The following is a 27,888-nucleotide window of genomic DNA, read 5'->3' on the forward strand; positions in this document are numbered from 1 at the left end:
CATTGCAGGTAAATTCTTTACAAGCTGAGCCACAGTGCAAGCCCAATGGAACAGGTTGTGAGCCCATAAATAAACCCTTGTCTATACCTGGTCATAGTAAAAACATCCTCTTCCAACACACACGAGATGACTCTACACATAGACATCACCAGGGGGTCACTACCAAAATCAAAATGATTATATTATTTGCAGCCAAAGATAGAGAGGCTCTATACAGTCAGCAAAAACAGGACCAGGAGCTGACTGTGGCTCAGATCATGAACTCCTTATTGCCAAATTCAGACTTAAATTGAAGAAAGTAGGGAAACTAGACCATTCAGGCTGGACCTAAATCGAATCCCTTACGAATATACAGTGGAAGTGAGAAATAGATTCAAGGGATTAGATCTGGCAGACAGAGAGCCTGAAGAACTATGGATGAAGGTTCATGACGTTGTACAGAAGGCAGTTATCAAGACCATCCCCAAGAAAAAGAAATGCAGAAAGGTAAAAAGGTTATCTGAGGAGGCTTCACAAATAGCCGAGAAAAGGAGAAGTGAAAGGCAAAGGAGAAAAGGAAAGATATTCCCATTTGAATCCAGAGTTCCAAAGAATAGCAAGGAGAGATAAGAAAGCCTTCGTCAGCGATCAATGCAAAGTAATAGAGGAAAACAATAGAATGGGAAAGACTAGAGATCTCTTCAAGAAAATTAGAGATGCCAAAGGAATATTTCATGCGAAGATGGCCATAATAAAGGACAGAAATGGTATATACCTAACAGATGTAGAAGATATTAAGAAGAGGTGGCAAGAATACACAGAATTATATAAAAAAGATCTTCATAACCCAGGTAACCACAATGGTGTGATCACTCACCTAGAGTCAGACATCCTGGAATGTGAAGTCACATGGGCCTTAGGAAGCATCACTATGGACAAAGCTAGTGGAAGTGATGGAATTTCAATTGAGCTATTTCAAATCCTAAAAGATGATGCTGTGAAAGTGCTGCACTGAATCTGCCAGCAAATTTGGAAAACTCAGCAGTAGCCACAGGACTGGAAAAGGTCAGTTGTGATTCCAATCTCAAAGAAAGGCAATGGTAAAGAATGTTCAAACTATGGCACAATTGCACTCATCTCCCACGCTAGCAAAGTAATGCTCAAAATTCTCCCAGTGAGGCTTCAACAGTGTGTAAACCATGAACTTCCAGATGTTCAAGCTAGATTTAGAAAAGGCAGAGGAACCAGAGATCATATTGCCAACATTGGTTCATAGAAAAAGCAAGAGAATACCACCAGAAAAACATCTACTTTTGCTTTACTGATTACGGCAAAACCTCTCACTGTGTAGATCACAACAATCTGGAACATTCTTAAAGAGATGGGAATACCAACCCCCCTGACCTGCCTCCTGAGAAACCTGTATGCAGGTCAAGAAGCAACAGCTAGAACTGGACGTGGAACAACAGACTGGTTCCAAATTGTGAAAGGAGTACATCAAGGCTGTATATTGTCACCCTGCTTATTTAACTTATATGCAGACATCATGAGAAATGGCAGGCTGGATGAGGCATAAGCTGGAATCAAGACTGCTGGGAGAAATATCAATAACCTCGTATATGCAGATGATACCACCCTTATGGCAGAAAATGAAGAGGAACTAAAGAGCCTGTTGATGAAAGTGAAAAAGAAGAGTGAAAAAGCTGGCTTAAAACTCAGCATTCAAAAACGAAGATCATGGCATCCAGTCTCATTACTTCATGACAAATAGATGGGGAAACTATGGAAACAGTGAGAGACTATTTTTTGGAGGGCTCCAAAGTCACTGCAGATGGTGACGGCAGCCACGAAATTAAAAGATGCTTGCTTCTTGGAAGAAAAGCTATGACAAACCTAGTATTAAAAACAGAGACATTACTTTGCCAACAAAGGTCCATCTAGTCAAAGCTATGTTTTTTCCAGTAGTCATGCATGGATGTGATAGTTGGACTATAAAGAAAGCTGAGTGTCAAAGAATTGATGCTTTTGAACTGTGGTGTTGGAGAAGACTCTTGAGAGTCCCTTGGACTGCCAGGAGATCCAACCAGTGAATCCTAAGGCAAATCAGTCCTGAATATTCATTGGAAGGAGTGATGCTGAAGCTGAAACTCTTTGGCCACCATATAGTTTGGCCACCTGATGTGGAGAACTGACTACTTGGAAAAGACCCTAATGCTGGGAAAGATTTAAGGTCAGAGGCAAATGGAGCAACAGAGGATGAGATGGTTGGATGGCATCACCGACTCAATGGACATGAGTTTGACCAAGCTTGAGAGCTGGTGATAGACAGGGAAGCTTGAGGTGCTGCAGTCCATGGGTTGCAAAGATCAGACATGACTGAGCAACTGAACTGGACTGATACGGTCAACTAATATGTGATTAAAAAGCTATGAATAAATAATGGGGAAAATACAATCTCTTAATAAGTGGCATTAGGAAAACTGGATAACCACACGAGATGAATGAAACTGAACCTCACTATCTTGTACCACACACAACATCTAATTTGTGAACTTTTAATTGCTGTGTGTAAGACCTCGTTCCCTGACTTGGGATCAAACAGGGCCCCCTGCATTGGGAGTGCTGAGTCCTGGCTGCTGGACCACCAGGGAATTCCCAGGCTTGGAATTTATTAAATCAATCAATCAATTTTTTTTTTTTTTTACAAATTTACGACACCTGTGGAGAGGAAAAAAAGAAAAAAAGATGGCACCCCAGAGCTAGAGCAGGCAGAGGGATATGCCAAAGATGCCAAAGTGCCCTAACTGGAGGGCATCCAAAAGCTCTTGGACGTATGTGTTAAGTTAGACACCTGCCCCTTAGGCTGCTTATACATAAGTAAATGAGTCTCTTTTCTCCTGAAATCTGGTCTCATGAGCAGCTGCAACTGTGCTGGACATGAGGTGGGTTTCAATACAAAAGAAGCCATCTGTGGACTCCTGGAGAGGACTACACCTCACCAAATGTTTGTCACGGGCTTCCCTGCTGGCTCAGACAGTAGAGAATCTGCCTGTAATGTGGGAGACCCGGGTCCAATCCCTGGGTTGGGAAGATCCTCTGGAGGAAGAAATGGCAGTCTACTCTTTAGTATTCTTGCCTGGGGAATTCCATGAACAGAGAAGCCTGGTGAGCTACAATCCATGGGATGGCAAAAAGTTGGACACGACTCTGCGACTAACACAAACACATAGAAAGAACAAGCAACAAAAGAAAAAGTAATAAGTTGCACTATATCAAACAAAAAGCGGCTGCACAGCAAAAGAAACAGAGTTGAATGGCTATCTACATAATGGAAGAAAATATTTGCCAATCATATATCTGATAAGTATATATCTGATAAGTAGTTAAAACCAATAATATACAAAGTACTCACACAACTCAAAAGTAGCCCCCCCCCAAACAATCCAACTAAAAAATGCACAAAAGAAATGAATAGACATTTTTTCTAGGAAGACATACAAATGGCTAGCATGAAAAGATACTCAACATAACTAATTAGAAAAATGAAAATCAAAATCACAATTAGATACCACTGGAGGCTCAGAGGTTAAAGCGTCTGCCTGCCATGAGGGGGACCCAGGTTTGATTCCTGGGTTGGGAAGATCCCCTGGAGAAGGAAATGGCAACCCACTCCAGTACTCTTGCCTGGAGAATCCCATGGAGGGAGGAGCCCGGTAGGCTACAGTCCACGGGGTTGCAAAGAGTCAGACACGACTGAGCTACTTCACTTTCTTTCTTTCACATATGTTAGAATGGCTATCATGAAGAAGACAAGAGATAAGAATTGGTATTTCTCTGGTATCTCAGGGGTAAATAATTTGCCTGCAATGCAGGCGACACAGGAGACATATGTTCCATCCCTGGGTCAGGAAGATTCTCTGGAGAAGGCAACGGCAACCCACTCCAGTATTTTTGCCTGGGAAATTTCATGGATAGAGGAGCTTGGTGGGCTACAGCCCATGGGGTTGCAAAGAGTCGGACCTGACTTAGAGACTAAACCACAACAAGAATTGGTGAGAATATGGAAGAAAGAGAGCTATTGTGCCCTGTGGTGGTCATAGAAATAAATACAGCTGTTATGGAAAGCAATATGAAGGTTCCTCACAAAATTGAAAATAGAACTACCATATGATTCAGCAATCCCACTTCTGGACTTATAGCCCAAGGAAACAAAATCAGGCTCTTAAAGAGATATCTGCTTCAATGAAGCACTATTCACAGCAGCCAAGATATGGAAGCAACCAAACCGTCCATCAGTGAATGAATGAATCAAGAAGAAAACTATAGTTTACTGTACTCTCTTGTAAGGATTCACAAAATTGAGCTTGATGACATGTATGTTTTTAAAAATCCACCTCTGTTAAATATGTTCAATATACTAAAAACTATAATTTGTTATTGGCTTCTGAGGTTTGGTATCTCTAGCCGGATATCAAAACAGTGACATGTATTTTGGACATAATAAAATAATAATTGGGAAAATTCTAATAGGTACTGGCTAATGAAAATAATCCCAATCAAAATAATTTATGTATAAAGCACAAAAATCTTTTCTGTTCTACAGAAAATTTCAATACTCACATTGAAACTTAAAATTTCCAGCTAATACAGAAAATAATGGGCAAATCCAGTTCATTTTATTTGAAAATGTTAGTGTAACTAACTATGATGGCCCAATATTTTCTTATTTACATGAACAAATGCTACCTTTTCCTGATTTTGCTTCCAACTTTTTACATATTTCTCTTGACAATCAATTATGGCTCCTTTCTAACAAAAATCTAGAAATCTTTTCAAGTCTTTCTGACTTCTCTGCAGTGTTTTATAATACTGACCACTGTCTACTTCTGGACACTTCCCCCATATCTTTAATTCAGATACTATCTTTTCATTCATTCTTCTCAGACACTTTCTTCCATGTCTATTCTTACTCGTCACTCATGTCCCCGAGTCTTCACACTGATCAACTGTGATCAGTTGCTAGCTGGTTGCATTATAATACCCAATTCCTCACCTTCCTGGGGTACAGGAGGTAGACTGTGTTTCCCAGCCTTGTTTGCAGTTTGGGTGGTACTACTGATGGTGTCCTATCTGATAGAATGTGAGTGGAAATGATACGAACCATTTCCAGACTTTTTATACAAGGTCCCCTCTCTTTTTCTCAGATTATCTGCTAGATACCAACACCCAAAGTAACTATGGAAATCAAATAGTGAGGTTAGTTGAGCTGTCACTGGCTATGTCCCTCCATTAGGCACCTGCATCAATTGGGCCATGAATAAAATCGAATAAACATTTATTAGGTTAAATGATTGCAATTTGGGGTGTAGGCACATTAAGTATTTAGGAAGATTCATCCATTCTAACATCATAACCTGTTTTCTGTAACCTACATTAACTGGCCTAACATTGTTATTGTTATTCTAGCCTACATTTAATATCATGGCAGCACATTTTTAATATCTAACACCATATAAAGCTGAAAACAGGATAAAACTGGACTCATCTCAGTAAGTGGACACACATTTCTCAAATTTGTTTAGTCTCTCAAACCAAAAAGCATACAGACTGATATATTTACTCTTCATTTTCCGAAGAAAAACTGTAGGTCTTGTTGCTTAGGAAAAAAAAAAAAAATCACATTTTCCCATTTCATCTTCAGTGCCACATCTCAGTATATCATAATTATTTTATTACTTCCATTTTATACATGAGGAAACTGGAGCACATGAATGTTAATTAAATGGCCCAAAGTCACATAAGCCATTAGAGGAACTAGTATTCGGACACAGTCTTGACTCAGGGGTCTATGTGATCAGAACTATAAAGACCACATTTTTAATTGAGTTAAAAAGTATAAGATGAGAAAATCAATGTTGAGATTAAAAAGAGCAATGTAAGTGTTTAGTTGCTAAAATTAACTTTTAAAATGAGCAATTTAGGTCCTGGTAGATGTGAAAAATAATTAAAAAATAGACCATTATAAAAATTAAATATTTCATTCTAATCATCAAAATCATAAATTTTAATAAAACATGCTTTTAAAGAAGTTCAGAGATCTTCAGGTTTCCCTGGTGGCTCAGACATAAAGAATCTGTGCAATGCAGGAGACCTGAGTTTGATTCCCGGGTCAGGAAGATCCCCTTGAAAAGGGAATGGCAACTCACTCCAGTATTCTTGCTTGGAGAATCCCATGGACAGAGGAGCCTGGTGGGCTAAAGTCCATGGGGTCACAAGGAGTCAGACATGACTGAGCAACTAACACACACATAGAGAAATTTACTAAGTGTTTTACCATTCACTAAAATAATAAATGCTTTCTATCATAAATTGTTTAGGTATTATATTTCTTAGAATACACTAGTTTTTTAAAAAATAGAAAAATATATATTTCCTATGCCATGCCATATAATATATACATATGTATATTCTTTGATCCATACATCTTAGAATATCTACTTCCCAATAAACAAATTCCATGTGTCTGCCAATAATGATATCAAAGACAATAAAGTCAAATCTATAAGAATATTATTTTTGTGCACTGTCTAAATCAAAATATGATTCCGTCTTTTGTTGTTAACACATTCATCAACTTTGACACTTGCATTTTATGTCTTTCTTTTCTATTATAAACATGAAATTAACCAAATAATATATTATTTTTCAGAGACAAAAAATTAAGAATGACTTATATTATGGGTGTTTTTTTATCATAGAATATATGCCATTTATTCTTTTTTTTTTGGTATGCCATTTGTTCCTGAACAGAGAATTCTAGCTTACCTTCTTTTGTAGGACACAATGGAAAATGAATATAAACATTCCCTGTAGAGAATTGAAAATGGTGAAGAGATACGCCATGATGACTGTGCTTTCATTAATATACATGAGTCCAAAGGCCCAGGTCAATCCTAATAGGCAGAGAAGAGCTATTGCACCTATAACCCATGACCTGCAAAGAGAAGAGAAAATTAAGGGTTATCAAATAGTTTGTCTTTAATTAACATAGTCATATCGTATCAACAATATTGACACTGAAAAAAATGTTACGGTAAGTTTTATTGACAGGAAATGTAAGACAGGTGGTATAAGTACTTCAAGATTTTAATGAGAACTTACAAGTTTTCAAGCTTGAGGAGATATACATGAATGAAAATGTTATGAACACAGAAATTCATTTAAGCAAAAGCAGATTTGTACTATTAAACTATTCATGTATTTGCAGCACATATGTGAATGATATGGAGATGCAATTATGGTTAATGGCAAGGGGGGAAAGTCTGTAAAGTTATGTTAGTCTCCACTGGTCTCATTGGTATGATAACATTTGTTTGATTATAGACTCTTTCCATTAGTGCTTCACCTGATACACTTTTACCCCATTTTTCCAAATTTCCTCTTTTTCCATAAAAAATTTAGTGTGTACTGATAAAAACAGAAGGAACCAATATATGGAACACATATAAATTTCAAAAGTTCAATCTGTCTGATTCTGTAGTTATGTAGAACAAATGTGAAATACAGTAGATGATTAAAAAAAAAAAAAGTTCCCCTCTAGATCACCATCTACTCTTTCAGCCTTTGGATTGCTGTCTTCTGGGTTATGTTAGACTAGACTTTGGAAATCAGGCAATTGGCAGCTTTGTTGAAAAGAAGCCCAAAGGCTCAGGACACCTTCATGTCTTTGAAGTGTCTGTAAACTCATGGGAGATAATGAAGTTGAAAATGGGATGGAGAGGTATGAACAAAGTAGTCCAGAACGGAAGCCAAATTCTCACTCTCACTCCATTCCCTTGGTTTCCTCAAAGCTGCCATTCACAATACTAGTAAATGGATGACAAAAGTCCATATATTTGTGGTTATGTATTATGTATTCACTATCAACATAAAATAGACCTTTCCAATAGATAGGAATCCAATAATTGAAAATGGAATCTTCTCAACTTCTAAGTACATACGATAGGACCAAAACAGTCTAGATTTCTATAGTCTTAGCCCATCCTTTCCTTTCCCAATATACCTTCCTGAACATGGTAAACTAATATTTCTTTTCAGCAGACTATTATCCTCTACTTACATTGTTTAAGAAATGAGTATTTATGGGGATTGAAACTTTGCAAAACAAAGGATGGAAAATTGCATATATTTACTATAATCTGAAGCTGGGTTTAATAAATTTTTCAGAGAGAACTACATCTTAAGAAAGATATGTCCCAGAGTAGTCATTATTACGGTCTTACTAATCTCAAATATTTACCATTTTCCTTCTATAACCATCAGTCACTATATTTCAGATGTAAACATCCACTAAATTTAATGTGCTTAATTTAACACATTAATAATCTTGAATAAAGAATCCCTACAGGAAGTTTGCCATGCCACAAACATGTATGTGACATGTTTGTATATATGAATTAGAAAACATCTTAGAAGTTAATATCTTGTTTCACAAGCAGATTCAGAAGCATGAGAACTTTTAAGATAAAGCTCTCAGTTTTTACAGATATTGAAAAAAGGAAAAATGGAAAGAGTTGCCATTAAACCAAGACAAAATTGTTATTCAGCTTTAGAAATAAAATGATAGGATAAAATAGTCAAGTCAGCTATCCACTAGAAAACACATAATGGGCTCAAGTGTTAATGATATAAAATAGTGATGAGCCCAAATTCTAAAGAAAAAAGAAGTAAGAGCATGAAGAAGTAAGTGAAATGGTACTGTGGAGAAAATGAAAACAAAGGACTCTTCACCAGAAGAACAAACTGAAAGTCTACAGCAAGACCACCCAAAGGTTGCCAATCTTTTATGTTTATTGCTGCAGGACATAGAATTTTAAAATGTACAAAGGAGAAAAAGCCCAAATCTTAACATTTACGTTTATTTTTATTAGATTAGTACAGACTTGTAGCTTTGTTTCAGAAGCTTAAAAGATATGATCGATAATCAAGATATGTGTCAAATTTGAAAGAGGTTATTTTGCATAGGCAAGATTTAATTTTTGAAGGAGGCATTTCCCCTTCTTTTGGATATTTAGCCTAAAAACTTCATTAGTATCATTTGTAACTCAGTAGTTTCATATCCAGAAAATCGTTTGAAGATACAACACTAAGTCATGAAATAGTTTTAGATGAAAGATGTCCGAACAAGCACAGAAATGACGACATATGCAGCACAGAGAAGCACATCACAATGGAAGGAGAAAGCTAATAAAAGCAAAACAAGTCTGTACCACATCGAGTTGCTATTACTGTGGCACTAAGGGCAGGTGATATCCAATTAAAAGAGGTGAAGCAGAATTTCTCTGGCAATACACCTGCAGCATATTTACTCTGCAGAGAAGTTGTATGCCTGATTATTTTCCTGCACAGTTTGCTCTTCTGCCTCAATGTGAATGACAGAAGCTCTAATGATTTTTCAGTACTGATCTGACAGCTGGTTCATGGGACCACACTGATAAATGGAATTTATCAGCCATTCAGGTCATTCTTACTTGATGAAGGGTCTGTTATCCTCATAGCTAAAGAATGCATAGACATAAAGACAAGAACACCAACATTAGCATTTTATGACAAAGAATTTCATATGAAAAATATTCTCCTGGTTCCCAAAGGCCTCTGTCGCCCACCTCCCTAGAAGGCATCATAATCTTCCCTTTATATCCAGAAGGTAAATCCTAAAATGACCATGAGAACCTAAATAACAAGGAACAAAATCAATTTTACAATACTGCAATATCCCTTATGAGACTAAAATATTCCATTTTTTTTCATCATGTGCACATATTACTTGTGCCTTGACAGAGACATTTATTTCTAAGAGACCACATTTCTCTAGAGAATGAGAAATCTTATGAGCAACCTGGAAAAGGCTTGGGGGCATACTTAAAATGACAGATTTCATGTCACCTAAAGGTCTCCTTATTCTATAATATTAGTAGGTAAGATTACTTAATTATGGACAGTACACTTCTGAGTAATTTTAACAAGCAGATGATTGACCTGAGTTAAATCAGAACATTATAGCCCTTTGAAAATGATCAACAAGACTACTTTAAAATTATTTCTGATGGTGCACTGAGAAAAATTTTTGAACAATCTTTTGTAGCAATAGGAGCAAACAGACGGTACCTGTCTATTATCACGTATATGCACTATTTAGTATCATCCACATAAAATGAGATCCAAGCACCAAATTAGTAGAGATTAGTTAGGGGATATTTTGGATCTTTTTTTTTTTTTTGAAAAAAAACATAGTTGCTTCTCAGTGAATTGTGACAGGACTGAAAAGAAACAGAAAACTCCGTCCTCTATTCTCTTACCTCTAGCCAGAGGCAATGGTTTCTGATATCATGCATACAAAGTAAAGCTCTTAGAAAGGCTCCAACTGTGATGCATTCTGAACAAAGCGAACCACAGATAAAAAATCTCACTCTCCAGGGTGATAAAAGAGTAAAGAACAGATTGACAGCCTGGGATTTGAAGCCAGTTTGCCTGAGGTTTACATCCTAACTTAGTCACTTACTAGCTATTTGATCTTAGGCAAAAATATTAATAATTTACCTGTGGTTGTGTCAATTTTTACATCTATAAAATGGTGATAATTATAATGTAAGTTTCCTGTGATAATGAAATGATACATTATGTATCAAGTGCTCAGAATAGTACCTGACACAGTGTTTAATAAAGATCCCATAGTTACTATTAGACTATTTTCATTCTGAAAATACAGAATTTCTTACTAACCCAAAGAATATAACAGAAACTAATAAGTGTTGAACAGTTAAATCATTTGATGATGCTTCAGGAGTAAATATTATGCTGTAAAATAGATGTGGTGAAAGTTAAGTTTGGAGATGGAGCAGGGAGTAACTGACTGTAATGTCTAATACGGAGTTACTGGCCACATGGGTTTATTTATATTTAAATTTAAATTCATTAAAAGGAGATTAAGTTTAAAGTTCATTTCCTTTGGTCACACTAGTTACATTACAAATACTTAGAAACTTCAGTAGCTACCATATTGGACAGGGCAGTTCTAGAACATTTCTGTCGTTACAGAAAGTTCTATAGGACAGTGCTGAACTAGAAGATTCAAAGGGAGTTTTTAGCCAGAAAATGAAATTCTAAGAAATATTTTAAAAATGCCATGGATATGTAAAAAGAAAAATGGAGAAGAATTTCTAAGAATTGATCATATTTAACACTTGTAAACTGTGCCTAAAAAGAAAATCCTATACTTATATTAATATTGAAAACGTACAGAACATAATAGCATGATATTTATTCTACTATATGCATCCCCATGATATCAAAATTTTCCATCTATGATGCTAAATTTATGATTAGGATGACTCTATAGAGCTTATTCTCTTTGCTCTACAGCAGAAGCTAACATAACATTGTAAAGCAACTATGGCTCACTAAAAATGTTTTGTATATATATGTATATATACACACACACACATATATACATACATATATAGAACTTGGACTATAATTGCTAGAGTGAGATGTCTGCCTTTTTGAGAAATACCAAAAAAGAGAGATATCAGGGTGCAATTCTGTGATTTTTGTTGGCAACTCTGGGGATCAGCTGCTTGCTATACTCAATAGTAAAAACTGCAATTCCAATTCCAATTTTACTTAGAGTTCAGTTCAGTTCAGTTGCTCAGTCATGTCCGACTCTTTGTGACCCCATGAATCGCAGCACTCCAGGCCTCCCTGTCCATCACCAACTCCCAGAGTTTATGTTAGCTACACACAAACGGCAGAAAAATTATACCAAAGAAATTCTCGAACTGTTCAGAAAGTTCTAGGACCCACAGCAGACTTCCCAAACTGGGGATCTGGCAAAGGGACAGAGAACCCCCAGGGAATTTGATTATGGAGGCCATTGGGATTTGATTATAGAACTTCCACAGGACTGGAGAAACAGACTCTTGGAGGGCACAAACAAAACCTTGTACACACAGGAGCCAGGAGAAAGGAGCAGTGTCCCCACAAGAGACTGAGTCAGACTTGCCTGTGAGTGTCTAGGAGTCTCCAGTGGAGGCCTGGGTTGACAGTTTGGCCTTAGGCCAAACAACAGGGAGGGAACACAGCCCTACCCATTAACAGAAAATTATTATTATTATTAACAGAAAATTAGATTAACAATTTACTGGGCAATTCATCAGAGGGCAGACAGAATGAAAAACACAGTCACAGAAAACTAATCAAACTGATCAAAAGGACCACAACCTTGCCTAATTCAATGAAACTTGAGCCATGCCATGTAGGGCCACCCAAGACAGGTCATGGTGGAGAGTTCTGACAAAACATGGTCCACTGGAGAAGGGAATGGCAAACCACCTCAGTATTCTTGCCTTGAGAGCCCCATGAACAGTATTAAAAGGCAAAAAGATAGGACACTGAAAGATGAACTCCCCAGGTCAGTAGGTGCCCAATATGCTACTGGAGATCAGTTGAGAAATAACTCCAGAAAGAATGAAGGGACAGAGCCAAAGTGGAAACAACACCCAGTTGTAGATGGAATGGGTGATGGAAGTAAAAGTCCGATGCAGTAAAGAACAATATTACATAGGAACCCAGATTGTTAGGTCTGTGAATCAAGGTAAATTGGAAGTGGTCAAATAGGAGATGACAAGAGTGAACATTGACATTTTAGGATTTAGTGAACTAAAATGGACTGGAAAGAGCAAATTTAATTCAGAGGACCATTATATCTTCTACTGTGGGCAAGAATCCCTTAGAAGAAATGGAGTAGCCCTCACAGTCAATAAAAGAGTCTGAAATTTAGCACTTGGGTGTAATCTCAAAAATGACAGAATGATCTCTGTTCATTTTCAAGGCAAAATATTCAATACCACAGTAATCCAAGTCTATGCTCCAACAACTAATGCAGAATAAGCTGAAGTTGAATGATTCTATGAATTCCTAAAGACCTTCTAGAACTAACAATTAAAAAAAAAAAAAAAAGATTTCCTTTTCAACATAGGGGACTAGAATGCAAAAGTAGGAAGACAAGAGATACCTGGAGTAACAAGCAAGTTTGCACCTGGAGTACAGAATGAAGCAGGGCAAAGACTAACAGAGTTTTGCCAAGAGAATGCACTGGTCATAGCAAACACCCTCTTCCAACAGCACAAGTGATGACTCTACACATGGACACCACCGGATGGTCAATACCGAAATCAGATTGATTATATCCTTTGCAGCCAAAGATAGAGAGGCTCTACACAGTCAGTAAAAATAAGACTGGGCGCTGACTGTGGCTCAGATCATGAACTCCTTATTGCTAAATTCAGACTTAAATTGAAGAAATTAGAGAAAACCTTAGACTATTCAGGTATGACCTAAATCAAATCCCTTATGATTATACAGTGGAAGTGACAAATAGATTCAAGGGATTAGATCTCATAGAGAGAGAGCCTGAAGAACTATGGAAAGAGGTTCCTGACATTGTACAGGAGGTGGTGTCAAGACCATCCCCAAGAAAAAGAAATTAAAAAAAAAGGTAAAATGGTTGTCTGAGGAGACCTAACAAATAGCTGAGAAAAGAAGAAAAGCCAAAGGCAAAGGAGGAAAGGAAAGATATACCCATTTGAATGCAGAGTTCCAAAGAATAGCAAGCAGAGATAAGAAAGACTTCCTCAGTGATCAGTGCATACAAATAGAGGAAACCAATAGAATGGGAAAGACTAGAGAGCTCTTCAAGAAAACGAGAGATACCAAAGGATCATTTCATGCAAAGATGGGCACAATAAAGGACAGAAATGGTATGGACCTAACAGAAGCAGAAGATATTAAGAAACGGTGGCAAGAATACACAGAAGAACTACACACAAAAAAGATCTTCATGACCCAGATAACCACAATGGTGTTATCACTCACTTACAGCCAGACACCCTAGAGTCCAAAGTTAAGTGGGTTTTAGGAAGTATCACTACGAGCAAAGCTAGTGGAGGTGGTGGAATTCCAGGTGAGCTATTTCAAGTCTTAAAAGATGATGCTGTTAAACTGCTGCATTCAATATGCAAGCAAATTTGGAAAACTCAGTGGTGGCCACAGGACTGGAAAAGGTCAGGTTTCATTCAAATCCCAAAGAAAGTTCAAACTATCACACAACTGCACTCATCTCCCACGCTAGCAAAGTAAAGCTGAAAATTCTCCCAGTGAGGCTTCAACAGTACATGAACTGAGAACTTTCAGATGTTCAAGTTGGATTTAGACAAGGCAGAGGAAATAGTCATCAAATTGCTAACGTCTGTTGTATCATAGAAAAAGGCAGAGAGTTCTAAAAAAATTTACTTCTGCTTTATTGACTATGCCAAAGTCCTTTACTGTGTGGATTGCAACAAACAGTGGAAAATTCTTAAAGAGATGAGAATACCAAACATCCTTACCTGTGAGAAATCTGTATGCAGGTCAAGAAGCAACAGTTAGAACCCAGACATGGAACCAAAGAATAGTTCCAAATTGGGAAAGGAGTACCTCAAGGCTGTATATCTTCACTCTGCTTATTTAACTTATACACAGAAGACATCATGCAAAATGTTGGGCAGGGTGAAGCATAAGATGAAATCAAGTTTTCCAGGAGAAATATCAATAACCTCAGATATGCAGATGACACCACTCTTATGGCAGAAAGTGAAGAAGAATTAAAGAGCCTTTTGATGAAAGTGAAAGAGGAGAGTGAAAAAGCTGGCTTAAAATTCAACATTCATAAAAAATGAAGATCATAGCGTTGGTCCCATCACTTAATGGCAAATAGATGGGGAAAGAATGGAAACGGTGAGAGACTTTATTTTCTTGGGCTCCAAAGTCACCGCAGATGGTGACTACAGCCATGAAATTAAAAGATGCTTGCTCCTTGGAAGAAAAGCTATGACAATTCTAGACTGCATATTAAAAGCAGAGACATTACGTTGCCAAGAAAGGCCCATCTATTTTAAGCTATGTTTTTTCCAGAAGTATTGTATGGATGTGAGAGTTGGAGTATAAAGAAAGCCAATGAATTGATGCTTTTGAACTGTGGTGTTGGAGAAGATGCTTGAGAGTCTCTTGGACAGGAAGGAAATCAAACCAGTGAATCCTAAGGGAAATCAGTCCTGAATACTCATTGGAAGGGCTGATGCTAAAGCTGAAACTCCAATACTCTGGCCACCTGATGCGAAGAACTGACTCCTTGGAAAAGACCCTGATGCTGGGAAATATTGAAGGCAGGAGAAGGGGACGACAGAGGATGAGCTGGTTGGATGGCATCACCGACTCAATGGACATGAGTTTGAGCAAACTCCAGGAGCTGGTGATGGACAGGTAAGCCTGGAGTGCTCCAGTCCATGGGTTTGCAGAGTCGGACAGGACTGAGTGACTGAATTGAACTGATGGCAATGCGTTTAATTCATGGGAATATAAACATAGGTGAACTGTGACATTTCTGGGTCTTGGCAATTAAAAGATTGGAATTGGGTTTCCCTGGACCTTTTTATCCTTCTCTTTTCCTAAGAGACATTGACAGTACAGCCTCAGATCTAAAAGAAAGGCTGTTTACTGATGGGGAGCCACCTTTTAGATTTAGACCACTGATTTCTATACTCTAACGTAAATTTAAGCTACTAAAATTTAGAGAAATTTTTATTGTGCCTTAGCCTGTGCAATAATTACTAAAGCAGGTTTTAGCTGTAAGAATCCCTAGTTCACATGCAATGTAGAAATTCATGCTAAAGACAAAGAACTCTTCATTAATTTTACCTCCAGAATGACATGAATAATATACAATAGTTTAAAATCTAAATATCACTAAAGTTTATCTATAATATGTCAGCTATTTTCCATCATTTTGTCAGATATTCTACTGGCTTAAAGAATCTAGTTTCAGAATGTCTTTCATCAAATCTAAATTAAATTGATGATAATGTTGCCACCTGTTATGGTGACAAAGGTATATACTATTGATTCACTTTTTATTTTAAAAAAATCTACATAACAAGTTTCTAAAGTTGAATAATTTTCATTCTGATTCACCAGTGAAAGCCCACTGAAACAGAAATTCATCCCAAGTTGTAAGACTGAAACAATTTTACTCTAATTATTTAAGGTTTTATGAAAATATGGTCACAAATGCTTAAGATGTTCTTGGCAGATGTTAAGAGGAACTTACAAGTTATCTTAGAATTTACAAGTAGTGACATGGAAAATGAAATAAAACATATTGTGTAGTTTTCAAGGTACAAATAAGAAAAAAGATCCACTTTTCTTAGTAAATACATTTTCCTTTTATCAGACATTTATCATTTTAACCTTATATTTAAAATTCAAAATTTTAAATATTAATGTCATAATATTATCTTTTTAGAGTGATCCTTACAATCAAGATCAGAATTTTTAGGGGCCTCTATGGTAGAGAATTTTTAGTGGTGGGTGCTAGTGGTAAAAAAAGTGAAAAGTGAAGTCCCTCAGTCGTGTCCAACTCTTTGTGACCCCATGGACTGTAGCCTACCAGGCTCCTCTGTCCATGGGATTTTCCAGGCAAGAATACTGGAGAGAGTTGCCATTTCCTTCTCCAGGGGACCTTCCCGACCCAGGGACTGAACCCAGGTCTCCCACATTGTAGGCAGATGCTTTACCATCTGAGCCACCAGGGAAGTCCCTCCTGCTAATGCAGGAGACATAAGACACATGGGTTCGATCCCAGGGTCGGGAAGATCCCCTGGATAAAGACATGGCAACCGACTCCAGTGTTCTTGCCTGGAGAATCCTATGGACAGAGCAGCCTAGCAGGCTACAGTCCATAGGGTCCCAAACAGCTGAACACAACTGAAGCAACTAGCACGTATGCACGTAGATTGATAATACTTATGCATATGCTTATATAGTCTATAACAATTCCAAAGAACACAAAAGGGCTATTAAAATCTAGCCCCATAGAAGCTGAGCTAAAAACAGAAAAATACATCTTCAAAAGATTTCATAACCAAAACATTAACTTATAAATTAATGCTATAATTGTGGTTTAGTTGCTAAGTCTTGTCTGAGTCCTATGATCCCATGGACTGCAGCCCTCCAGGCTCCTCTGTCCATAGGATTTTCCAGGCAAGAATACTGGAGTGGTTTGCCAAGTCTTATAATATAATATGTCAGTATAGACAGATGACAAATGGACAGAAGCAATACAATGAATCAGTTTAGCTATAGAATATTCCTTCTCTGACTTTAACAATTCAAAATAGAATATTATTTTTAATAAATTTTTAAAAGGAAGCATCACCTAAACTTCAAGATAAAAAGAAGACTAATTCTTTAACTAGTTTTAAAATTTCTTCTTCATTATATTAGATACATATAATTTCTTTCTTTTTTTTCTTTTTTATATAGTTGAATGGGTAAGGTTTGGTGTGAAGGAAGATGGAGTCATTGGAGTCCTATCTGAGAATAAGATTTAATCCCCAAGCCAGAGTTGTTGATCTTATCAAATTCAAGGCTAATGCATCCCAAGACCCTCTGGAATTGCCAAATTACCTTATTGGTGTTGAACTGTATATTTAACTGTACAGTGACTGAACTGCATATTTAACTGTGAGAAAGAGAGCAATCATGATATACATATACATTCTGGTCAGTATTCCAGTATTTCCAGGTTCATTATGCAGCTGAATTTACTTTTCCTGATATAAAACTGTATCAAAGGAATAAAGATATTTCTCCTTGGATTTGGTTTGGGTTACTGCAGAGTCAGACATGACTGAAGCGACTTAGCGGCAACAGCAGCAGCAGCAGGAAGGCTAAATGTAATAGGAGTAAGTTTCTCAAAATGAGAGTATTCTTCACTATTTATAAAAGAAAAAAAGACAAAATAGTAAAGACATGGTCTTTCATGACTGCAGTGTTCACAGAATATATAAAACAGTGGAAATAGAAAGAAAAGAATCAGATTTACTAATACAAATCCAGCAGACACAAATCTTAACATGCAATGGAGGAAGGATGTTTTAAATGGGATGTTATTCAAGTTTTAAATTGGTCAACATTTAATAACCAGAATGGCAAAGTAGCAAGATCTGTCTAAGACAGAGTTAAGATATTTGCTACCAGGTTGGATAAGGGATATTTGAGATAGCATAGTTAGAAGAGTAGTGATCAGAGAAATATTTAAACGTATCAATGTTTATACCTCGCTATCCTGAAAATGCTCAATCCATTAGTAACACTTATGATAGAGATCCTGACAGTTTTTATGTTTCTTTCAAATGTATTTTATATTAGTGGGACAATACCATTCTAGATTTATATTATTATTCCATTATCTTTTTTTAACCAGTGTAGGAAGATTAAAATGAAAAGTCATTTAGAATGTAATTCAATGTTTTTGAGTAAAATATAAACAATGTTTCATCATGGTCATATGTTTAAATTAGTTAGCATTAAAGGTATTAAAATCCTTTGAAAAATATGAAAGTATAACAAATATAAAATGTATAGAGAAGATTTTATTTCAACTGTGGATTTTATTACTATTAACATATTACTACTAAGAGCTATATCTTTACAATTTGCTCATATAAAAATATTAAGAGGAGAGTGAAATGAACCAAATAAAGAAAATAAATGGTTTTGAATATATCATAAACATTTTCATTCCTATCCCTCAATGTCCTTACAATAATATTACAGAGTTGAGGAGAGTAAACACCAATATTAAATTTTTAATCCCAGAATTTCACACTGCTGATAAATTGGGTAAGTCTGAAATTAGGAAGAATTGAGTATATAATAAATCAAGATTAATAAATATTAAATAAATGACTAATAAAACTTTAATTATATTATCCCCCCAACTCAATGCTATACAAATTCTTATAACTCAGTACAATATGGTCAAAGAGCTACTTACATATGAAAGACATTAGGAGTATCAATTATGAGAATGAGTAATGAATTAGCATATTGGACACAAACAGCAAAAAATTTTTTACACTTTAGTATCTCCATCTATCAAATTTATAAAATGAATTAGTAGGTTTATAAAAATGAATTTATGAAAATTTATAAAAATGAATTGGTAGTTCCCATGAAAATAAGATGCTTCCCCTGGTGGCTTAGACAGTAAAGAATCCTCCTGCAATGCAGGAGATGTGGGTTCAATCCCTGTGTCTGGAAGATCCCCTGGAGAAGGAAATGGCAACCCACTCCAGTATTCTAGCCTGGGAAATCTCACTGACAGAGCAGCCTGCCAGGCTACAGTTCATGGGATTGTGAAGAGTCGGACATGACTGAGCAACTAAGCACAAACACACACGTACAATTAAGATTTAAAATTTTGGAATCACATTGGAAGCAAATAAGATCATTGTATGATTATAAATATTAATACATGAAAGAAAGTGTATCTTAGTAACTGTAAGCACTAATTTGTGAATCGACCTGTCTGCACTTAGATGAGCATTCTACAACCTTGTGCACATTATTCAACTTCTCTGACCCTCACATTCTTCATCTTTGAAATGTGTATAAATATAGATCTTTGTTCATAGGGCTGTTGTGTGTATTAAACAAAAGTTCCAAAAAGCTCCTTTTATTTAATATGCAAAAAATTACTCAACATATAATTTTAATATACAAAAGTACCGTACACATATTTGTTATTACATTTGCTGTTGTGTATTGACCTTCTGTCCTCAAAAAAAGAGCTGCAGCGAAAAAACAGGTTCCCCTTTAAGTGTTTTGGAAATTCATATATTAAATAGAAATCCAAAGAGCAAGGGAGAATCACTGCCTTTTTCTGAAATTAATATTTAGATTGAGAAAACTTCAGTCTATTTGATATTTTATTCTGGATTTCTTTAGGCTTAGTATAGGCTATGAAATTCTACATTTTCATTTGAAATGGGCTATATACCCAGATTCCTAATGAACATTAAAATAGAAACCAATAGTTCTTTGTATTACATGAGAAATCCAAATTTAATTAATAAATATATTGTATCTTCAGTGTCAAAAAGTATAATAATAACTGCAATATTTCACTAAATGTAATCCTTTGATCAAGTAAGACATAAACAACATAAAATTATGTGTGAAATGTTCATGAAAATTCATTAAGATATCTGTTATAAAATTGAACTTCATATTTTCTCATTTTTTGAAAACTTGAAACTCTGAATAGGATAAAGTAAATGAAAAAATATATAAATATAAGTCTACATTTCTTACTAATGATTTTTATCTTGTAATCTATGAAAACTGTGGTTCTAGTGTGAGATAGAAATATATCAAGATCTGTAAAATAATGGCAACAAATTTGACATCTTTTATTTTTTAAAACTTACAGATTGAATCATGTTTCCAGTCTCATTATTTAAGGACCAATGTTTTTCAGACTTACAAGAAGAGTCTTAGAAGCCACTGACTCTTTAAAACAAGAGAGCTGATAAGCTTGATCATTGGAATGCAAGGAGAGGAAGTACTTTAAAGAATATATAACATACTTTCAGGGTTTCTTTTTTCAATTTAGAAGATATAAAAACTTTTAAGTTAGCAAAATAAGAGAGAAAAATTGATAACTTTTATATATTCTTGTCAAATGTGTTTTGACAGCTTGAATTGTTATATCTTTCTCATACCATATGGTATCATCACCTCTCATTTCAACAACTTGCAACAGAAACATTCATCATACCCTATCTGTGAATAAACACCTTATTATAAATTGCTTGTATGAACAACTAAAACATAAAATAAAAAAGTACAACTGTGTATTTTAAACATGTTGGTATTTACTAAAGATTCTAATAAATGGAACCAAGGCAGGCCTTGAAATACAATAGGACACAGACAAGTCTTATTTAATGTTGGTCAAGTAATGTAACTTTCATAAGCCCTAGTTTACTCACTTTCACAATGGATGACATAATCCATAATGCATATGTGTGTGCTCAGTTGCTTCACTTGTGTCCAACTCTCTGTGACCTCATAGACTGTAGCTCTCCAGGCTCCTCTGTCCATGGAATTCTCCAGCCAAGAATACTGGAGTGTCTTACTATGATCTTTTTAGAGTTGAATGCAACCAAGAAAAGAATAGTCTATGCCTCAACTGGTTTCTTGGATAGTGAGTAGACCTAGATAATGACCCACAATCTCTACTGCAAGTCCACTTCTAACACAGAAGCTCTGTGAGATGTTGTAGTCCCTAAGTAAATTTATAACTAGAAATTTGAATATAATCTTAAAATTACATCAACAAGAAAACATTGAGAAATGGTATAGAAAATTTAAGCAAATATACACATAAATCAAATTTTAAAGATATACAAACTCCAAATACCAAAATAACAGTTCTAAAATCAATCACACGTTAGGCCAAAGGGCAACCTTAATAAAATACTGAGTTAATATCAACCCAACTGCATTCTCTGATGATCATGACATCAAATCTTGAAATCAATAACTTAGAAAACATCCATAGATGTACACGAACAATTATCCATCTGCTGCTACATCTCCAAAGAAACCTCAAGACCCTGAATATTTTACAAATAAGTTCTATTCAATATCAAAACAACAAATAATCCTTTTTTCATATAGGTCAGGCCTAAACAAAAAAGAAGAAAAGCTTTATGAGACTACTATAACTTACTAGGTAGGGAAAATTTAAGAGAATAAAAGAATAAATAAGAGCATTTTATTTAAAATCTCACTTAAAAATCCTAAATAAGCTATTAGATAGCAAAATCTAATGGTGCATAAACATCATGATCAATTATTGCATAACAGTGAAGAAGAACTTTAAAAACTGATTCTGAAATTTACATGAAAGAAAAATGAAAGTCTAAGAGAAGCTAAAGCAATTTGGAAAGATGATGAAAACGGGAGGTCCCATGCTACCAGATACTAAGCAAGGTTGGTAATAATGAAACAATGGTAGAGAAGTGAGGTCTATGTCCATGGAACAGAAGAGGGCATGCAGAGATCTGCTGTGGGACAGTGTAGCAGCACAAATCCTCAGGAAAAGGAGGGATCATTTTGTGAACAATGAAACAATTGGAAATTTGCCTGATCATATTAGGAGCACAACATGTCCTCCAAAGACCTCAAAATCACACACTATAGAGGAAAATTTGATGGTTTAAATATATAATACTAAAAAAATAAAAATAAAATTTTAAAATTAAAAAAAATAAATACATATATAATACTGTTCTCTGTAATAAAACCAGAATCAACAGAGACATGACAGAGAAGCTACATTCAATAAGCAAAGCATTTAAACTGTATATTAGCAAGTAAATGAGAAAGTTTACAGAAAGGCTCATTGAAAAACAAAATGGGAAAATTTAAAATGTTTTTAGAAAGATTAAAAATAGAAACAAATGACCATAGTCATTTTACTAAAAGGGTTCCTATAAGTATGAACTGAGATGTTGAATATTTATTGTTTTATTGCTTTAAGTTTTTATATATTACACTAATGAAACTAACTGAGTGGAAGATCTGGTAATTTTAGATATCTTTCTACAGCTACCTGAACAAGATGTTGTAAATTCAAAGAAGGCATAAAAATGAGACAAGTACAATGACAATGACTATTGCAAAGAAAACTTGTCATTTTTTTTAACCTCTTGGCATATGTAATGTTAATATTCAATTACGTCAATATTTTTCACCGATATATTACTACTTTTTATACTCATGGCTTGCTGTCTATCTCATAAACAGTTTGAAATTAAAGCTAAAACCATTAATTGCAGTTCTGGAACTGAGAGGATTTTTGTGTTAGCATGTTTAAATGTCTCATTGAAAATATGAACTTCTACAAACAACATTCCTGAGTATTCTAGAATACATGCTCAAATATACATTTATAAAAGAGCCAGGGGACTTGGATGACAGATCTTTTTAAAATACATAATAGTATATAGTGGAAAAATCCAGCAACAATTGGGACTCAGCCAAGAGAAAATTAGATTAGGAAATTTTCAACCTTGGACTGAGCAGCTCAAGACACCTAACATTCCACTATACTGTCTGCACATTTTAATTACAAATCCAGTGCTTTACTACACAGTCCTTTATTTAAAATAACTATGACTTACATCGTTTCACTACTTCTTAATATGAGGTAAACTTTTTAAAAACAAAATAACACTCCTATTAAAAAAGTATTCCTGGAAAGTAGGAGAATGAGAAAAGCTAAAGTTTGAAAGAGTGTTGTTGCTTTAATGTTATTCTTATTTAAATGAGAGATATTCCCTTGGAATTAGGGGATATTGATATGCACCCAGAGTGTGCTGGTAAGTTTTTCAGCTCTATTGTGTAAACCATAATTTGTGATGATTAATTTGCCTGTCAGTGATCATCTATTTATTATCTTTAATCATAGAGCATTTCAATCTCCTTTGATGAATTGGAATATAGTTAAATAGCCTGAGATGTGATTTTAAGATTAAGTATCTTGGTATTTTCTAGAATTTGAGGAGAAAATGTATGTATCTAAGGCAGAGTGTTAGCAGTGTTTTCATCTATCTAGGGGGATTTTTCCATTGCTATGGGTACAAATTCTATTATCTAAGATTATAAGTGACTGTAATAAGATAGTAAAGATTGAATGGGGACCACAAAAAGTTCCAAGCTTGCTCCATCTAATTACTTAAAATTTTTATGCATATCTTTTAATTCAATCCGAATTTCCACCATTTCCCTTGTTCTCCCCAAATTCCATCCTGTCCTTTGAAATTCAGAATCTAATATCAACAAATTCCCCTACATTCTAATATTCCGTCCTGGGTGTGTTTTTGTCACCTTCATGCTTTAAGTGACATTGTTGTCTGCTGACAGTGCTTCCCCTAAAGACCACACAAACTCAAATATTGATTTTCTCACAACTCAGGCAGTAGAAGTAATATTGCCAAATCATGATTTTTACCTCCGTCGAAAACCCAGCTCCTTTGAGAGTCTTGCCATCAAATATCACTACCACCATTTATTTCCTATTTTCTTTTTTGTTATTTACTAGCATCTCCAGACATCCCATTTTTCAGTCGTTTTGTATTCATCCTTTCCTGCCTGACCAGCCTAGATTCTATGACCTTTAACTTCTTGTATCTCCTTTCATCTTTAATGATTTGAAAAAATATGCAACCCTGAATAGGTGAGTATTGAACAAACAACTATGATTTCTGAAGACATGCTAAATTCATGACAACAAATGTCTTATAACATTTAACAATATCCGGAAAATCAACTAAACTCCCCTATCAATCTGCTTTCCCCTACCCCATGGGGAATATTTAACATCTTTCTTGTACCTCAAACTTCCTTTTCACCCCAACACCTTCGGCTGAATATTGCCCCCTATTTACTTTAAAAGAAGCAATCTGATAGTTGCAAATGCATTGGTGCACTGTCTGGACCTCACAACCCCTTGTACAGATCCTGAATTTATCCCTTATCTGCTGCATGCTTAGCTGATAAAGATTTGTCCTGTGACCTGCAGATGACTGTTTTTCTGTACCAGAGCTACTAGGCCCACACAGCCAGAAGTGCCTGGGAGTTTACATTCCACTCTCACAACCCATCCCTTGCCCCCTCAACAAGACTGTAGTAAATTACGAACAGGTGTGAAATTATAGAATTCTAGTTCCTAAGCCTTAACGTTGGACAGTTCCACAGTGTTATTTACACTCCAGAGCTCCCTCTGGGATCAGGGTCAGTCTGAGACTTCACCAGAATGACAACCTTGCAAAGTTTCTTCCTATTATCTATCCTGCTTCCCCTTACTTTCTTATCGATTTCCTATGAAAGGATTTCCTTCTTTAATTGTTTGTGCTGAATCCTTGGCTCAGAGTCCACTTCTGGGAGAACTCAAACGAGACTACTGACAGAAACGTCCCCATCTTTCCAAAACTGAATCTATAAACTACTTTCAACAGTACCCACACACACTGTGTTCCCCCCTTTTACAATGAGATAAATGCCTCTTTCTTAGTATGCCAACATATCCACTCATTCTGACACTTCTCAAGAACCGTGCTCCTTTGAGGATTGTTCTCTCCTGCTTTTTATGAATTATCTCCTCGTCTATAGGTTCATTCCCATCAGCAAACATACTTCAGTATTTCTTACTTTAAAAAACAAAACAAACACCTTCTAGATCCCAGATATTCTCCAAGAATCTTTGGTGTTATCTTTACTGAAAAATTTGTGAAGAGATTTCTAAACATATAATTCATATAACCTCACTTCTCATTTTTATAAAAGCCACTCTACTTAGGCACACATTCCTCATAACTCCACAATGTCCTGTCATGGCCAAATCCCTCGTCAACTTTTCCATCTCATCATACTTGAGTGCTCAGGAACATCATACCCTTCTATTTTTTGGCTTCTATGACATAATTTTTTATTTACCCTGTTGACTATACTTTCTGAGTCACCAAAGTGACTGTTTACAAAAACAACATCCTTCTAGGGTAGCTTCATTCAGTAATTCACTTTAAATTCTAGTTACTCTTAAATCTCTATCTCCAATTCTGATAAGACCACTGTGACATTAAGATTCCTGAAAACTGCACTTTACTAACCTTATTTTTCAGCTCATTATTTAAAATATTAAAATAATCACAGGATTCTGAAGATGGGGTTCTTGAGTCATGTATTCCAGTCTATATTTAAATTTAAATCTTCTTTAAGCATGTCTTCATTCAAAAATGATCCTTATGAAAAAAACTCAAGTGAAGCACAGTTTATTTGTAGATGTACAATGTGATATAATAAGGAATACATGGTAATAATTGGGAAATGGACTCTGAAACCAGATCGCATATTGGAATCCAAGTTTTAGCAATAAATAGCTGTAAGGTCTCAAGGTAAGTTAATTATCCCATTTGAAATCTCAAAGGTTTATTACAAAGATAAAATTTACACATGTAGAGGGTGCAGAACTGTGTCTAATACATAGCAAAACTTCAATAAATTAAGTATGTCTCATTATTTTGCTCACAGATTCAAAGAGAAAAAACACATGAAATCTTAAATTGATGTTGGATCAAATGCAACTATTAGGGCTGATTTAAGGGCAGAAGTCAAAGGCTTTGGTGTAGTCAATAAAGCAGAAGTAGATGTTTCTCTGGAATTCTCTTGCTTTTTCAGTGATCCAACAGATGTTGGCAATTTGATCTCTGGTTCCTCTGCCTTTTCTAAATCAACTTGAACATCTGGAAGTTCATGGTTCACCTACTGATGAAGCCTGGCTTGGAGAATTTTGAGCATTGCTTTGCTAGAATGTGAGATGAGTGTAATTATGCGGTAGTTTGAGCATTCTTTGGCATTGCCTCTCTTTGGGATTAGAATGAAAACTGATCTTTTCCAATCCTGTGGCCACTGCTGAGCTTTCCAAATTTGCTGGCATATTCAGTGCAGCACTTTCACAGCATCATCTTTTTTTTTTAAATAGCTCAACTGGAATCACATCACCTCAACTACCTTTGTTCATCGTGTGGCTTCCTAAGGCCCACTCAATGTTGCATTTCAGGATGTCTAGCTCTAGGTTGGTGATCACACCACTGTGATTATCTGGGTCATGAAGATCTTTTCTGTGTAGTTCTGTGTATTTTTGCCGCCTCTTCTTAATATCTCCTGCTTCTTTTAGGTCCATACCATTTCTGTCCTTTATTGTGCCCATCTTTGCATGAAATATTCCCTGGGTATCTCTACTTTTCTTGAAGAGACCTCTAGTCTTTCCTATTCTATTGTTTTCCTCTATTTCTTTGCATTGATCTCTGAGGAAGGCTTTCTTATCTCCCCTTGCTATTCTTTGGAACTCTGCATTCAAATGGATATGTCTTTCATTTCCTCCTTTGCTTTTTCCTTCTTTTCTATTCATAGCTATTTGTAAGACCTCCTCAGATAACCATTTTGCCTTTTTGAATTTCTTTTCCTCAGGGATGGTCTTGATCCCTGCTTACTGTACAATGTCACGAACCTCCGAACCTCCGTCCATAGTTCATCAGGCACTCTGTTTATCAGATCTAATCCCTTAAATCTATTTGTTACTTCCACTGTATAATAATAAGGGATTTGATTTAGGTCATACCTGAATGGTCTAGTGGTTTTCCCTACTTTTTCAATTTAAGCCTGAATTTGGCAATAAGGAGTTCATGCTCTGAGTCATAGTCAGCTCCCAGTCTTGTTTTTGCTGACTGTATGGAACTTCTCCATCTTTGGCTGCAAAGAATATAATCAATCTGATTTCGGTATTGATCATCTGGTGATGTCCATGTGTAGAATCTTCTCTTGTGTTGTTGGAAGAGGGTGTTTGCTATGACCAGTGCATTCTTTTGGCAAAACTCTATTAGCCTTTCCCTGCTTCATTTTGTATTCCAAAGCCAAAGGTGCCTGTTACTCTAGGTATTCATTGACTTCCTACTTTTGCTTTCCAGTCCCCTATAATGAAAAGCACATCTTTACTGGGTGTTAGTTCTAGAAAGTCTTGTAGGTTCTCATAGAACCATTCAACTTCAGTTTCTTCAGCATTACTGGTTGGGGCATACACTTGTATTACTGTGATATTGAATGATTGCCTTGGAAACGAACAGAGATCATTCTGTTGTTTTTGAGATTGCATCCAAGTACTGCATTTCAGACTCTCTTGTTGACTATGAGGGCTACTCCATTTCTTCTAAGGGATTCTTGCCCACAGTAGTAGATATAATGGTCACCTGAGTTAAAGTCATCCATTCCAGTCCATTTTAGTTTGCTGATTCCTAAAATGTCAATGTTCACTCTAGCCATCTCCTGTTTGACCACTTCCAATTTGCCTTGATGCATGGACCTAACATTCCAGGTTCCTATGCAATATTGCTCTTTACAGCATTG

General features: G+C 35.8%; 1 protein-coding gene across 12 annotated transcripts in view; it reads right to left on the bottom strand.

Annotated features, from left to right (window-relative positions):
• The window catches only part of ADGRL3 (adhesion G protein-coupled receptor L3), a 923,733-nt gene that overhangs the window by 48,907 nt on the left and 846,938 nt on the right, over window positions 1–27,888 (bottom strand). For all 12 annotated transcript variants that reach the window (XM_043906659.1, XM_043906657.1, XM_043906653.1 and 9 more), the window contains one exon: window positions 6,805–6,973. In XM_043906659.1, the coding sequence (XP_043762594.1) occupies window positions 6,805–6,973 (169 nt within the window). The remainder of the gene's footprint in view (window positions 1–6,804; window positions 6,974–27,888) is intronic.

This window comes from Cervus elaphus, chromosome 6 (genome assembly GCF_910594005.1).
Source record: "Cervus elaphus chromosome 6, mCerEla1.1, whole genome shotgun sequence".
NCBI classification, from domain to species: Eukaryota; Metazoa; Chordata; class Mammalia; order Artiodactyla; family Cervidae; genus Cervus; species Cervus elaphus.